At 48.9% G+C, this 13,772-nt stretch overlaps 5 protein-coding genes across 5 annotated transcripts; 1 reads left to right on the top strand and 4 right to left on the bottom strand.

The window, feature by feature from the left end:
- Nucleotides 1-919: 919 nt before the first annotated feature.
- On the bottom strand, nucleotides 920-3,292 carry Aspvir_010175 (uncharacterized protein; the record flags this gene model as incomplete). The annotated part of the gene is made up of 3 exons (XM_043273308.1): nucleotides 920-991; nucleotides 1,046-2,379; nucleotides 2,440-3,292. 3 exons carry the CDS (start codon nucleotides 3,290-3,292, stop codon nucleotides 920-922), a joined length of 2,259 nt encoding a protein of 752 aa, XP_043129243.1.
- Nucleotides 3,293-4,001: 709 nt separating this feature from the next.
- Nucleotides 4,002-4,990, bottom strand: Aspvir_010174 (uncharacterized protein; the record flags this gene model as incomplete). Its single annotated transcript, XM_043273307.1, has 2 exons — nucleotides 4,002-4,846; nucleotides 4,918-4,990. The coding sequence occupies 2 exons, from the start codon at nucleotides 4,988-4,990 to the stop codon at nucleotides 4,002-4,004; spliced, it is 918 nt and encodes a 305-aa protein (XP_043129242.1).
- Nucleotides 4,991-5,555: 565 nt separating this feature from the next.
- Aspvir_010173 (uncharacterized protein) lies at nucleotides 5,556-7,447 on the top strand (the record flags this gene model as incomplete). Its single annotated transcript, XM_043273306.1, has 5 exons — nucleotides 5,556-6,287; nucleotides 6,341-6,476; nucleotides 6,538-6,900; nucleotides 6,969-7,070; nucleotides 7,143-7,447. 5 exons carry the CDS (start codon nucleotides 5,556-5,558, stop codon nucleotides 7,445-7,447), a joined length of 1,638 nt encoding a protein of 545 aa, XP_043129241.1.
- Nucleotides 7,448-7,815: 368 nt separating this feature from the next.
- Aspvir_010172 (class I adenylate-forming enzyme family protein) lies at nucleotides 7,816-9,741 on the bottom strand (the record flags this gene model as incomplete). Its single annotated transcript, XM_043273305.1, has 4 exons — nucleotides 7,816-8,186; nucleotides 8,250-8,371; nucleotides 8,424-8,518; nucleotides 8,569-9,741. The coding sequence occupies 4 exons, from the start codon at nucleotides 9,739-9,741 to the stop codon at nucleotides 7,816-7,818; spliced, it is 1,761 nt and encodes a 586-aa protein (XP_043129240.1).
- Nucleotides 9,742-11,581: 1,840 nt separating this feature from the next.
- Nucleotides 11,582-13,064, bottom strand: Aspvir_010171 (FAD-binding oxidoreductase; the record flags this gene model as incomplete). Its single annotated transcript, XM_043273304.1, has 3 exons — nucleotides 11,582-12,378; nucleotides 12,453-12,576; nucleotides 12,666-13,064. The coding sequence occupies 3 exons, from the start codon at nucleotides 13,062-13,064 to the stop codon at nucleotides 11,582-11,584; spliced, it is 1,320 nt and encodes a 439-aa protein (XP_043129239.1).
- Nucleotides 13,065-13,772: the final 708 nt, after the last annotated feature.

Here is a 13,772-nt window from a genome sequence, read left to right as displayed (position 1 = left end):
GGCTACGGAAATGGCCAATGTCCTATTGTCGAACTGTTCGGTTGTCTGCGAACTTGGTTCCCTGCTCATTCCGGGTTTTCTTCCGCCCATGATTTCAGTCTTTGATGTGTTGATCCAACATCTGAGATCTGTATGTTTTCCTGTATTTCCACAATTTCATTTTGCAAGGTCTGTTGCCGAGCTTTAATCCTCGGATGTCTGTCTGGCCCAACTCGACGGTTATATATATTCTGGTGGGTGATAGTTTTTGAGGTTGTTGGTCAACGACCAGATCATCTGGTTACCGAAACAAGCATTATTATATTGTCTAAAATAGTGAATTCAAGCTGTAACTGCTGTAACTGCAGTGACTTATGTTCATGATCTCCTCGAACAGTCCTTAGCAGGATATTCAGGTACTTGGGTTGTGTCAGGATCCCCTGGCCCGAGTTTAGCTTCCGTTCGGGACAGAACCATGAACCATGAACCACGAACCACGAACCACAACTACAACCACAATTCCAATGATGAATGAATGATATCACTGCCCATCTCTTGCAGCTCTCCACAAATTGGGTCGGCGTAGTTTAAGTTCATGCTCTTACTCTTACTCAATTCCTGGTACAAGTTCTCACTCTTACGCCTCTGCCAGTTATGCAAAAGTGATATTGATACCTTCTTGATATAATGGATATTATTCTCTCATTAAAGCCTGGAGCGAAGATTCGGGAAGATCTTTGTTAAGGTTGGTATCACTGTTCAAGAGATTCAGACTGGAGGAAGTCCTGTGCTTTGCTTTGGGATATCAAAACTTAACCAGCATGTCCGACATCGCGTTATACCTTGCTCTAATACCTAAACGCCGCTTGACTCTTTCGACGATCTCCGTTCTCCTAACCACAGATCCAACAGGATAGATAGGGAAATACAGCTTGGTGTTTCACAGCCGTAGGTGGTGCTCTAGCAAACTTGTGGCAGCGTCAATTCGGTCCGCGATAATCCCCACCCATTGCTGACATTCATTAGTCGTTGATTGAATCACGAGCATATGGAAAGGAATTCATACATGAGCCGCGGTGAAATTACCCTCTGACAGAGCATTCCCCAGCGCCGGAAAAGCGTCTGGGTTCTTATGCCATGCACTTTCGGAGAAGACCACATGTTTCGACCAGGGTTTTCCGTCCAGCCCTGGCTCGTAATAGAACATACGCTCAAAGGCAATGTACACTTGATTGATGGCGCGAATCTGATATTGTAGCCGAGAATCCGTCCAAAAATTCCACCAAGGCCGCTGCTGCTGGACACGACCCTCTAAGGCAGCAGCGTAGCCGTCAAACTGCACTGCCGCCTGATTCAGCCTGGCAATCGAATCGTGCAACAGAGTGAAATCGAAATTCGCAAATGAGGCAGGCACCTTACTGCGTGCAGCGCGGAGGTATGTCCCTAGACTGGTCGCGTAATCTGTGGTGCGCTCTGCCAGCACCGGTCTCTCAAGGAGATAGGCGGCCATCAACGACCAAATCTTGGCAGTGGCGATATGATACTTCCAGTCTGGGTCTCCAAAGGTATCCATCCAATCGACCGTATCAAACTGCGAGTGATAGGGGAAAACGGGATCGTCCAGTCCCGGAGAGAACCCCATGTCGAGCGCTGAGATACAGGCGCTACTAAGGAATTGCATGGCATCCCCGCCTCCACCTACTGTGAAATGGCTTCCCCAGACGTCGAGGACGGTCTGGCCCTCGACCGTTTGGTTTGGTGATTGGACCATTCCGGTGGCGTATATCGCCGCGCGGTGGAGCATCGGACTGGTCTTAACATGGAACTGGGTGCCGCCGGCTGCCACCACGACGTTGAGATACGCGACTGCCGTACGATTCAGCCAGGGCAAATGCTCCCGGATCCATGGACGGGACCCGACCTGTCCAAACTCCTCGCCATCAAAGCTGATGAACACAATCGTGCGTAGCGGCCGCCAGCCACGCTGTATGGCCGCGCCGAAACTACGGACGACCTCATTCAGTGCGGTCGAGCCACTATTGGGGTCTCCCGCTCCCGGTCCCCATGCATCGCGGTGGTTGCCTATAATCACAACCTCATCTGGGAGCTCCCTCCCCTGAATAGTTCCAATGACGTTGTGGACCTTGGCAGTTGTATAATTCACCCCGTTGTAAAAATTCAAGACGAGGTTCTCGGGCGAGGGACCGACATTATACTGTACGCTTCTGTTTCCTAAACGTCCCCCATGCCATCGCGGCGGTAGCTCATACGCCCTTGGACCATGACCATTCAGCGCGCGGAGGAGCGGGATTGCATCGGCGTAGGAGATAGGAATCGACGGGATAGTTACACCCGAGGCAGGGCCATTGAGATCTGACCCAGAGTCACCTGGAAGCGTTTCTTTTCTCACAGTCAGCTATTAGCTCAGTCACGGATGGTGCAAAGGATTCTGTCTCTTACCCACTTTGCCTAGCGCTCCCCTCTCAATCATAGTTTCCGGACGGGCAGGCCCATCCGGGAAAGGCTTATACCCACCATCAGGAACCACGGAGCCATCAATTTCAGGATCTGCGTATGCAATCACCCCGAGGATGCCCATTCTCTGCGCCCATTGAATCTGATTGAAGCGATTAACACTTAGTTCCTTTTTCTGAACGTACGGGGTGACCTGCGCCGACTTCACAATGGCAATCTTCCCTTCGAGACTGATTCCCGTGCGCACCAGGGTCTCGTAGTCCTCCCGCGTCCCGAAATTGGCGAAGACGTAGGAAGCGGTAACATTACCGGGCGCCGAAAACGCATGGAACGCCGGGGCAAAGAGTTCCCAACTCTGACTTTTCCCACGGTTGTTGATGGCGTGCTTCTCGACCAGGGAGGCCTCGTATAACACTTGTTCTGCGACAGGCTTGTTCAAGTCGAGGAGTGCCAGTCGCTGGCCTTCAGGATAAGAGCAATAGGCCCCATAGGGAGCAATGGTGGTGTTTACGACTCCAAACTCCTCCCATTTGCTCCGCGTCCATTCGGCTTGGCTGAGACCCTGGCCTGGCAAGTGGGATTCTGACGTATAGTAGGTACTCCATTCTCGGGCCCTGTGGCCGTGGGGAACGGAGATGAGAAGCTCGATCAGGTCATCATAAGAGAGATTAGGTCGCTTGAGCCATGGAAGTGCCGGGTGCGCTCCTAGTCGAGATGAACAGAGGGTGTGCCATGCGCCTGCAACAAGCAAGAGTAACCCTACACAGTGAGAGGCGCGATGACGGTAAAGACGTCCTGATGTTTTGAGGGTCGTGTGCTGCTGCTGCTGCTGCTTCATGGTAGACTCGTTCTATTTTCTTTAGGAAGTTGAGAACTCCGTGAGAACGTCAAGAGTGTGCACTTATTCGCGCTTGACACCCCAAAGGATCAGATTTGTCAGACTTATTCCGGTGGGACCAACTAATCCATCCACTGGTGATGGTGTATACGCAGACATGGACACATGTACGAAGTATCTGATATTATATCTAGGATTGTCTTGTACAATGAATGGCATACAATCAAACAAGAACCACGAGTCATCATCCGACGATCAACTATGATGACCCTGAAATTCGGAATCTAGGGATGGACTGATGGGCTTGGCCATCTCCCAAACCTAGCGCGTATTGTCACTTTGGTTGTTCGCCGATCTCATCCTTTGGTTGATCCGAGTTTAGTGGGCGGATAATGGTTACATTATCCATGAGCCAGTGGTCAGCACTACGAAAACGGAGCTATCAGTTCAATACTGATTATCTAGGTGTGAGAACGGCGTTTAACTACACTGGACTTGAGATGTCCATTTAGGGAGGCTGCTACTCCGCAAGTCTGGACTCAGGTATGTGGACTCTGTGTTACACCCCACCTACAGCACTCTTTTAAGACTGTAAAATATTACACGTACCGCAAGTATGCTATTGGCAGTGGTAAGAGAATTGTCTGAATGGAACTACTCGGTGTACCTCTCTCAAAAAGAAAGCCCTCAATTTACTACTAACTGATAATCAGTTGAAAGGGCGTGCGTCCCACCGTACACGACGCAAATGGCGATTGGGGTCTTTGACGTCACTGCGCGCATGTAACCATCGACGATTATCCAACAAAATAATCGAATGCTGTGGTAGTAACTCCGAATTCAGATGTACTACTTCAGTCTGGATGTGCGGTCCCAGCAGAAGGGAATTGAGGTTTTCCACGGCTGTCTTTGCACGAGCCGTCAGCGGTGTGAAAATGTCCTCCCGGAAGCGTAATTCAGGTCGCGTCCGCGTAGACAGTATAGGCCCAATGATAGAGAGTTGCTTGTCGCTTTTGATGAACTCTGGAGGAACCTGAATGCGGTATTCAGGTGCTGAGAGTGCTAGTTGGCTGGAACTGGATAGCCGACTGAGAAGGCGATCCACTTCGAGGACTGACAAGGTACCACCTCCGCATTGATCCGGGTGTAGGACGTGGAGGGCAAAGAAGCGCGGAGGGGAGGTTTCATAGCTGCAGTCTGTGTGCCAGGGGAATGTCTTCATTGTCTCTGAGCGGGCGCGATGTGGTGTCTCGCTTTCTGCTGCGGCTGTACTGGTATTTGTGGACTGGAGCGGACGTACATCCCAGAACCATCCACGAGAGGCGCTGTGGTTGATTGGTAGGCCGTGATCATGATGCTGGTGTAGGCTTTGGATTAATTGCCTCAGATAGTGGCACTGGTTGTCTGCAAACTTCAAGTTTACTTTCAAGATTCCCTGGCCGTGGAGGAAGCCGTGTACCTGGCTCACATGGGTTCTATCCTGCGAAGAGCTGAGGTGGCCAGCTTCAAGTTGGGGAATGGTGGATGGAAAGGTAGTTGAAGTAGCTGTAAGCGCTAGATTCAGAATGTCAGTTTCGGTCTCTCATCTTTTCGAAACAGCTCAACGAAAGGAGTTGTGTACATACTGGAAGGACTAGGGTTTGGCGCTTGTGAACAGGTTCGCAGCGATCGACAAAGTTGAATGGGCACCTGCCGCATGTTGACCCGTAATTCCATGATCTGAGCTATGAATGACAGAGAGCAGGGAGAGGGGCAAGAAGAAGACCCTATGGGCGCGATATTCAGCAAGGACTGAAGGTAGCCTATTAATGAGCTACGGCGGCGTGGTGACCTAACATATGTGGTCGTAACCTTCATATTTGATCGCAGTGGCTCTGTTTCGTTAACAGGCTAATGATATCACGACTGAAACGGCCATGTTGGTCCAATTATGGGATTGCACTCGTCCCATGTACGATTTAGTCACTGGCCAACGATAAGGGCGCTCATGTTTGAGGCCAGGGAAGCTTCTGAAGCATCCCGTAGTGTATAAAAGTCAACCTGGGCTACACCGCACAATAAAGCTATCTCAATGCAAGTAGATGGTTTGAAAGGCTTATGGAATGTAACTTGACTCGCTAATACGCGGCCAGATCGTAGTAGGGCACTGCGGTACGCCCTCTTGACGGAAAGGTCATCAACCACCTTTAGACCTGCCGCTTCTCCTTCGCCTCCAACACCCCCTGTGCTGCAGGTAGCTATAACCACATTGCACCTCAACACCATGGAGGAGCCATCTCCTGCACCTGCAGACCATGACAATGAGCAAACCCCGTTGCTTCGAAACTTTCAGGACCGACAATTCCACGTTCTGCCGCGCAAACAACTCCTGATCGTCTTCCCGGCCTTGGCCCTGGTCCAGTTCACCTCCTTCCTCGACCAAACCGCTATCTCGACTGCGCTGCCAGCAATCGCAGACGGTCTGCACATTGGCTCGTCGATATCCTGGGTCGGTGCCAGTTTTCTGGTTACCAGCACCAGCGTCCAATTAATCAACGGTCGGCTATCCGATATTTTTGGCCGGAAGACATGTTTGATTACTGCCTTGACCATCATGGCACTGGGAAATATTGCGTCGGGATTCTCGGTTACCCCATCGGAACTGTATGCGACCCGTGCATTCAGCGGGTTCGGCGCTGGTGCCATTAACGCTCTCGTGCAGATTGCTGTGTCTGACTACACTACCCTGGCTCAGAGAGGCTACTATTTTGGCATCATTGGTGTTGCGACAGCGTTGGGGAATGGCCTGGGACCTGTGGTGGGAGGAGCCCTGACGGAGCAGACCAGCTGGCGATGGACGTTCTGGTTTATCGGGCCCTTGGCCGGGGCTGCGGTTCTTCACATTGCTTTCGTTCTGCCACAGTCAGGCGCCAGTACTAGAGGGATCTGGAAGCAGCTCCAACTGATGGATTGGCTCGGGATGTTGACGAGTATGGTTGCGATTATACTGATCTTGGTAGTCTGGCCCTTTGCCTTGAATAAGGGTCTTGTTGACGGTCATTGGAACAGATTCCCCTGTCTCAAGGAGGTTCAGCTATCTCCTGGACGTCCCCAACGGTGATAGCAATGCTGTCTACCGGTGTGTGTCTATTCCTGGTGTTCCTTGTCATCGAATGGCGATCCATCAAACTACCCCTTCTACCACGTATGCATGTCCTGAGAATTCTGACCCTGCGAGCTAAGAGGCTGTGATTAACCTTTTCCAGTGCACCTATTCCAGTATGGCCTCTCTACCAACATTCTCCTCGCTATGAATGTCATCATCGGTTGGGTCTTCTGGTCAAATCTCTTCTACATCCCCCTCTATTTTCAGAATGTTCGGGGCTGGAGTCCAGCAACGGCAGGATCTTTGATCTTACCTATGGTCATCGCCCACGGGGCAACCTCTGCGCTGAGTGGGATCCTGGTTGCGGCAACGGGTCGCTATACCCGCATCATTAGCGGCGGAGCGGCGCTGTGGACGATTGGTGCAGTCGGCAAAACCCTGTATGGGCAGACAACACCTGTCTGGTCATTTTTCATGATTGGTATCTTTGAAGGCTTTGGTGTCGGTTGTTCTCTCCAACCAGGTAGCATTCTCTCTGTCCCATATCCCCGTGCGTGCCTCCTCAGACATACTAATAAGGCAACTTGACAGTGCTGGTTGGACTCCTGGCGGGCTCTCAAAACGCAGACCGCGCTGTGCTCACAGGTCTTCGCAACTTCATCCGTGATATTGGCGGCGCGATGGGCATTACCAGTAGGTCCTTATGTGCTCCTTTCTATTTTACATTTATTGAAATTCTTTCCGGGAAACTAAGTGATGGGCTAGTATCCGGTACAATCCTGAACAACATCCTCTACAGTGGACTAAAGGGCAAGCTCAGCCCAGAGTTGGTCTCCAAGTTGGCTTCCTCCGCATTTGCACTGCGGGGCATGGATCTATCGGATGACGATAAGCAATTGGTCTCTACTGTCTACATGCGCGGTGTTCAGGCAGTATTTGTTTCCTATGCCGTGCTTATCTCCATCTACTTACTCTGCTCTCTATTTATCGAGGACTATGGGCTTGGTGGGAAATATCCCCAAGTAAAATCCAGTGTGACTACAAACCGCGAGGAGACAGAGGAATGCTAGACTCATAACAATTGTTCATATATGTCTGGGGGAGTTTACTTCTGTATTTGATAGGTGTTAGTGTAACGTGGTTTCCTGCTGCCCTCTCTGCAGGACAGGGCTTTCCGCACTCCTATAAGTTCATATGTACAAGCAGAGTAGCAATGGCTGGAAGGCCAAAGACTATTAATATTCAAAGTGGAGATTTGTAGTGCGGACAGAGAAGAATCATCCAGTATTAGTAAACAGAAAAAGATATACAATATGGATTCCAGAGTCTACTATGATCCTCTGGGGATATTGCCCTTGTGTTTGAAAATAAAAGCTGTACGGTACACGTAGACACGTAAACAGTCCGGCCTTGAAACACGTGCGAACTCCAGTCGCATCTACCTCAATTTCCAGACTTCCACTTCCGGAGGCAGGTCGCTGATATCTCCTTCAACCGACTGAGGGAAGAAAACACTGCGTGCCTTTCGCATATCAAACTTGCCCGAATGTGTCTTGGGAACAGCTTCACTGGCATCTAACTTCCGTAAAAGAGTCGGCAATTTATGTTTCGCGAGTCTCCCGGCCATTTCCGTTCTCAGGGCTTGGAGAGTGAGACGCTTCCCTTCTTTGACACGAAGCAATACCGCAGTGCGGTTCATGACCTCTGCATCTGGGATGCCGAGTACGTAGGCTTCCATGACATATGGCAGGGCCATAAGGCTCTCCTCGACGTCTATGACGGGGACCCTCCGTCCGTCGAAAACAATAACTGGTCGATTATTTTAGTTTCATTTATATTTGCAGTTGGGCTGGGTTATAATGAAGTACGTACAGTCCTGTGTCACGCGGCCGTCGATGATGTACTGCTTACCGTCGAAATGACCCAGGTCGCCGGTCTTGTAAAAGCCATCCTTATCAAAGGCAGCGCGGGTCGCTTCAGGCTCTCCGATGTACCTAGAAGGAACCTTTAGCCGTCTCTCGTTATAGTGTCAAAATCTGGTCATACTGAGAAAAGAGAAGCGGAGTTTTAACACAGATCTCCCCGTGGTTCCCCTCTGACAGTTTCACGGATACCCCCGTTAGCGGGACACCAATAATTCTCTACACATGGTCAGTAACCAGTCTCATATCATGTAAGGTCGTCGTCTCACCTCGTCGATCTCCTCGAGAGAAACGCGCTGCTTCCCCATGGTGATGCTCGTCTCCGTAGCAGCATAGTTGATTCCAATCGACACACCGAGATCATTCCAAAAGCGCTTCACTGAGGGAGTAAGCAGATTTGAATCCGACTTTGCCAATCGTAGACCCCGTGCTCCATGGAGATATTCCTCTAACATGGGCTGTGGTAGATTGGCCAAACATTCCTCATAATACGCTTTCATCTGGGTCCACATTGCTGCCCAACAGATAAAGAACCTCACATCCCCTCGTCTTAATCTCTCCCATATACCACCTGGAGTGGCGTCGTGGTTATAAATCTCAGTGCAGACACCAGCTAAGATAGCTGCTGTGGCATTTCTGATTCCACCTCCCCAGTGGAATGAGCGGTAGGAGAGATAAACCGCATCAGGGCCGAGCAGAGTTTGGAGACCATTAGTCTCGCTCATTGGGCAGCCAAAGTATACCTCCACCTGGTGGTAGAAGAATGTCCGGGCATGTACTACACCCTTTGGGGAGCCGGTTGTGCCTGATGTGAATTGGACGAGTGCTGGACGGTCCGCTGGAAATCTGATATTCCTCTCAGTCGTGATGCGGATGTCGGCACTGCTCCCATTCTCTCCCAGCGTAATTGGGATGGGCGGGATCTCTGTACCCGACGTATCTTTTGCACTAATTTGCGTAGCTTTACCGGCACTTTGATAGTCGGGCGCAAAGGCAAATGCCCGGGCGTTGCATTTCTGAGCTATGGCAGTGATTTCCTCAGGAGCACTACCAGGCGCTAAAATCCAGAGCTTGTCCGTCAGAACCTTATATTGGACTTGAGGAGATTCGGGGAACAAACGTAGTAGAACTGCTGCTCCTCCAACTGCCAGTATGGCGAAAAGAGCAACAAGGAACTGGTAACTTGAGGGAGCAGAGAGAAGAATGAAGTTGTCATTATTCTTGATCATTCCATTTTCGTCTAAGATCTCGGTTGGTAAGACGTTAGATATCTTTAGACGATATTGGAGAATGTCTCCAAGGAACCGGACATAGTCAGCTTCGATTTTCTGGAGAGGATCACGGATGATGGGTTTATTCTCATGTGCGGCAGCATGCACAAGATGTGTAAATACAGGATCATTCGGAAGCCCTCTTGGGGAAAAGGGGGTTCTGACGGGCATGGCTACTGTCTGAATCTAGCGTTATCGTAAGAAGTAGGTTGCTGGTGAATAATAACCGATGATAACTGATCATTCGTGGGATTTAAGACAATACAACTATTAGCATCAAGCAGTCCACTACTAGGTTCTTACTGAAAGCAGCGTGAGGCTATTCTACAGAGCCATGTAACGCTGAGGGTGCGTTCAATTCCCACATACTGCCGAACTGTGAACAGAAATTTACATATATAGTGGATAAAGTAGATGTACATCTACATAGGCGCTTCCTTACTGAGTTTGAATTCCTCTAATGATCGGCGGTGTGGAATGATGCGGTTAAAGACGAGATATAAAACCTACGTACAATATGCCTATACATATACATGTAAATGACTTTGAACATACACAGCATCTAGGACAACCGGCCCTGGCCTGGCGGGGCGACCGAGCTGCAGAGAGCAAGGCAAAAAAGTCAAATGTGTTGGAGGAAGTGTCTTTCTTCCCGGAAATTCCTAGCAAACGGGAAGTTTGCTACGTGCACCGGACAATGTAACACTGCAGATTCTTAATCCATTCCAAATAACCCGCGGATGCTATTACAATTCAGTAGGCATGAGATGGGTGTTATGTAAATGCAAAGACTGCAGATAGCACCCCAGCATCCCGTAAGGTCATACTTTGTGCTGAAAAACAAGGGTGTAACCCATGTAGAGTCAATCTTAATGTGCGCCTGCAAGGGATACCGGCAATGCAAAACTATATACTAAAGGATGTGGCGTGTGGAACAGGCAAAGATGCACGTTTGCAGAAGTAAAAAGAAGGTCCAGCATCCTAATAGCTAAACTTGTGCTGCTAAGTTCGGTAGCAGCTTCTCCTTCTTATTTATGGTTTATAATGTCGTGTCTCCTTTAAGGCATGTGTTAGAGTAGTTACTGTTGCTGTCCATTGTTTCTTATTATCACAGTGCTCTAGTTGAAGGATCAATCTGCTGGAGAAACTTTACTGAGAACTTTACATAGCCTACCCTGCCATAATTCACCAATCATAACTGTCAGTCAAAACACTGAAGTAATAAAGAGCAATAAGAATATGTAGTTAACTTAATGAATGCTAGTATACTAAATGCCCTATATATGACAGGACATTGTCCTCTGTGCGAAGATAGCTGAAGTATAATAAAATATATTCTCAATATGCAACATGAAGGAGGGAACATTAGTTCATATCCTACTAGATTACACTAGAAAATTTTCAACCGGGACTTTTCCTGACTGACACTTAAACCAGTAACCATCGATCATATCTGAACTGATAGTGAGAGATACAGCTACTAACAGACAAAAAAAGTTGAAGGTTGAAATATGGCTGCCGGGTCATCCTGCTCATTAGGGACCGTCAAAAGTGGATGAAAAGCTAGCTTTAATGCTTGGCCACTAAGGCCCACCTATGACATTGCACTATTCCTTAACCAGATGCCAAGCATTTATAGCCTGGCGTGGTTTTAGACACGTAAGCTGATTGGTCAGTGGACCCTAATACGCTTACCTGTTTCGGCCAGAAATCTGTTTATTGTAAGGTATTTACCAGCTGTAACCCCGTGTTACTGTTCTGGCCAATAACAAAACCCTACACGTAATGCGTGTTAGGTAAGGGATCAGAATGTTTTGACAGAATCCCTGAAATCTATCCCTCCATTTGGCCACCAACAAAAAAGAAAAGAAAAGAAAGAGGACACGAAGAAAAATGAATAAACAGCACAACAGAAAAGGGCTAGAAAAGATAGAGGCGAAAGAAAAGAAAAGGTTCACAGTCTGATCCTCTTGGATATGCGAAGTAACTGACTCATGAATGGACTACATCACTAATTTCTCAGTTCCAGCTCAGTACAACTAGCCTTATACCGACACATAAGACTCTCTGGATCCCACTTCTCACATATTTCTACCAGGCGCGCGGTGTTGGTATTTGCCCAATAACGCGCGTCTTCTTTTTGCAGATCTGAATCGCCCAAGTATGTGCCTACTGAATGATTTTCAATCTTTCTCATTACCCTTTGGACCCAGGAATGATGCCGCTCATCATCCTTTGCATCGTCCCACACGGCGTAAATAGCAAAATAATGATCAGACCGCATACTCAAGGCCATGTCAGATAGATCTCCTCTACTCCAAGGGCTCATTGCGGACCAGAACGCAAACGATTTCCCCGGTGGAAGAGACAGAAACGCTTCTTCTAGCACAGCGACAACATCGGCACCATTCTGAACATAGGCATTATCGGTGTGGTACCGATGACCCTTTGGGTTTGCTTTTGCCTGTTTGTCGTACAGATTTCCTAAATTGTCTTCTCGACAATACCATTCAGAGAGCGTGCCTGCGGGCCGGGTTTCTTGCACAGGCCACAGAGCAGCCTCGGCCTCCTCGGGTGTGGCCTTCATGCAGACAAAATGTATAGATAGGCAAACTTGATTTTGGGCTTCGGCGTATCGGGTGCATACAGTGATTTCGGTGTCTCTGTCAAGGGTCGCGGTAATCCGAAGGGCCCAGGAAAACGCTTGCCTGTAGAGACCGCATGGGTAAATGTAGCCAGAAGATCGGAATCCGTTCTTTGGGTATGGCCTTAATTTTAGGTGAAATTTGGAGACAACCGCAGGAAATGCTGTAATGGTCCAAACTCTTCAGTAAAGAAAACTTTTGGAAAAGGTAAGGAGTTCATGGAGAGGAAAGACATACCTGGTCCTGCACCACGGGCCGCCCAATATAAGTCTCTATTCTGCTGCGCACTGCAGATTATAGGCTCCCCTTGCATGGTAATTACTTCCACAGCATCCACACTTTCGCAAGCCCAACCCCAGTTCTGAACTTAGGATACCGGGTTAGCGAGCAGAAAAGAACAAGAAAAAGGGGAAAATAAGGATGGAAAGAAGAACGAAAGAGGCGACGTACCCGACAGTTCCAACCCATTCCTCCTTGCAATAAAAACCCGCCGAGGCCAACATCGGGGCAATGACCCCCGGGAAACATCATCCCATGTTTCTCGATCAAGAAGTCATTGAGCTCCTTGCTTGTGACACCAGGAGTCACCTTTGCAATGTGGTTCCTCTCATCGACCTCCAATACCTTGAAGTCGCCGAAGTCAATGAGGATGGAATTATCATGCAAACTCCAAACGGGAAAGGAATGACCCCCTGCTCGAGTAGCAATGCGCATTTTGTGTTGTATTGCCAGCTTGACCGCAGTAACAACCTCATTCTCCGTAGTTGGCTTTACTATAGCCAGTGGAAACCGGCGTGGGCAGCGCTGGTTGAACACTCGGCTGAGACGCGCAGCTTCATAGGCTGCCATATCTGCAGACTCACGCCAGAGTATATGCATCGTGCTTCCCTTCGAGATTCTGATTGTTTTGATGATCGTACGTCTGTCCTACCTTCAAGCCTTTCAATGATGAGATGGTGGGGGCACACAAGTATGCTGCTGATGCTTAGTGATTGATCAGACTTCCAAGTAGACTTCGTACATCAGATGTTCGGCGAGCATGGGATCAAAGCCAACAAGTTGAGAGGATGAGAAGAGCTATGGAGGCCCTGTTTAAGATAGCTACCACAGAAATCCGTCGAAATTTATCATACAAGCTATTATTACACTGCAGGACGAGCAAGTTCAGAGAAACTGATGTTGTTGTTACCAATTCCGACCTGTTGTAGCAGGCGTGAAGGCTACGTATGCGGCAAGGCAAAGATTTCCTAAATTCGAGATAGAGGAGTGGTAGTAAAATGAAAGACAGTCTCGCCAGCCGATCCACGGACGGAGTAGGTGGACGGAACGGCCAAGCATTGGTGGCTTGGGAGAAGGATTGTTGGAATAGCAACCAAGGGACATCTTATCCGTGCCTTAGGCGCACCCTCACCGCTCGCGGTGAGGGTGCGCCTCACCGAATCCACCATTATCACTAAAACCACCATGTACCTTTTATATAGCATCGCCATATAAACGGTACATACTTATTATTCACTCTAGGTATGTATACATTTAGTTTTTCTAGTTTATTACTAT

The sequence above is a fragment of the Aspergillus viridinutans genome (genome assembly GCF_018404265.1).
Source record: "Aspergillus viridinutans IFM 47045 DNA, scaffold_9, whole genome shotgun sequence".
Lineage (NCBI taxonomy): Eukaryota > Fungi > Ascomycota > Eurotiomycetes > Eurotiales > Aspergillaceae > Aspergillus > Aspergillus viridinutans.
This window is presented reverse-complemented; position numbering and strand designations above follow the sequence as displayed.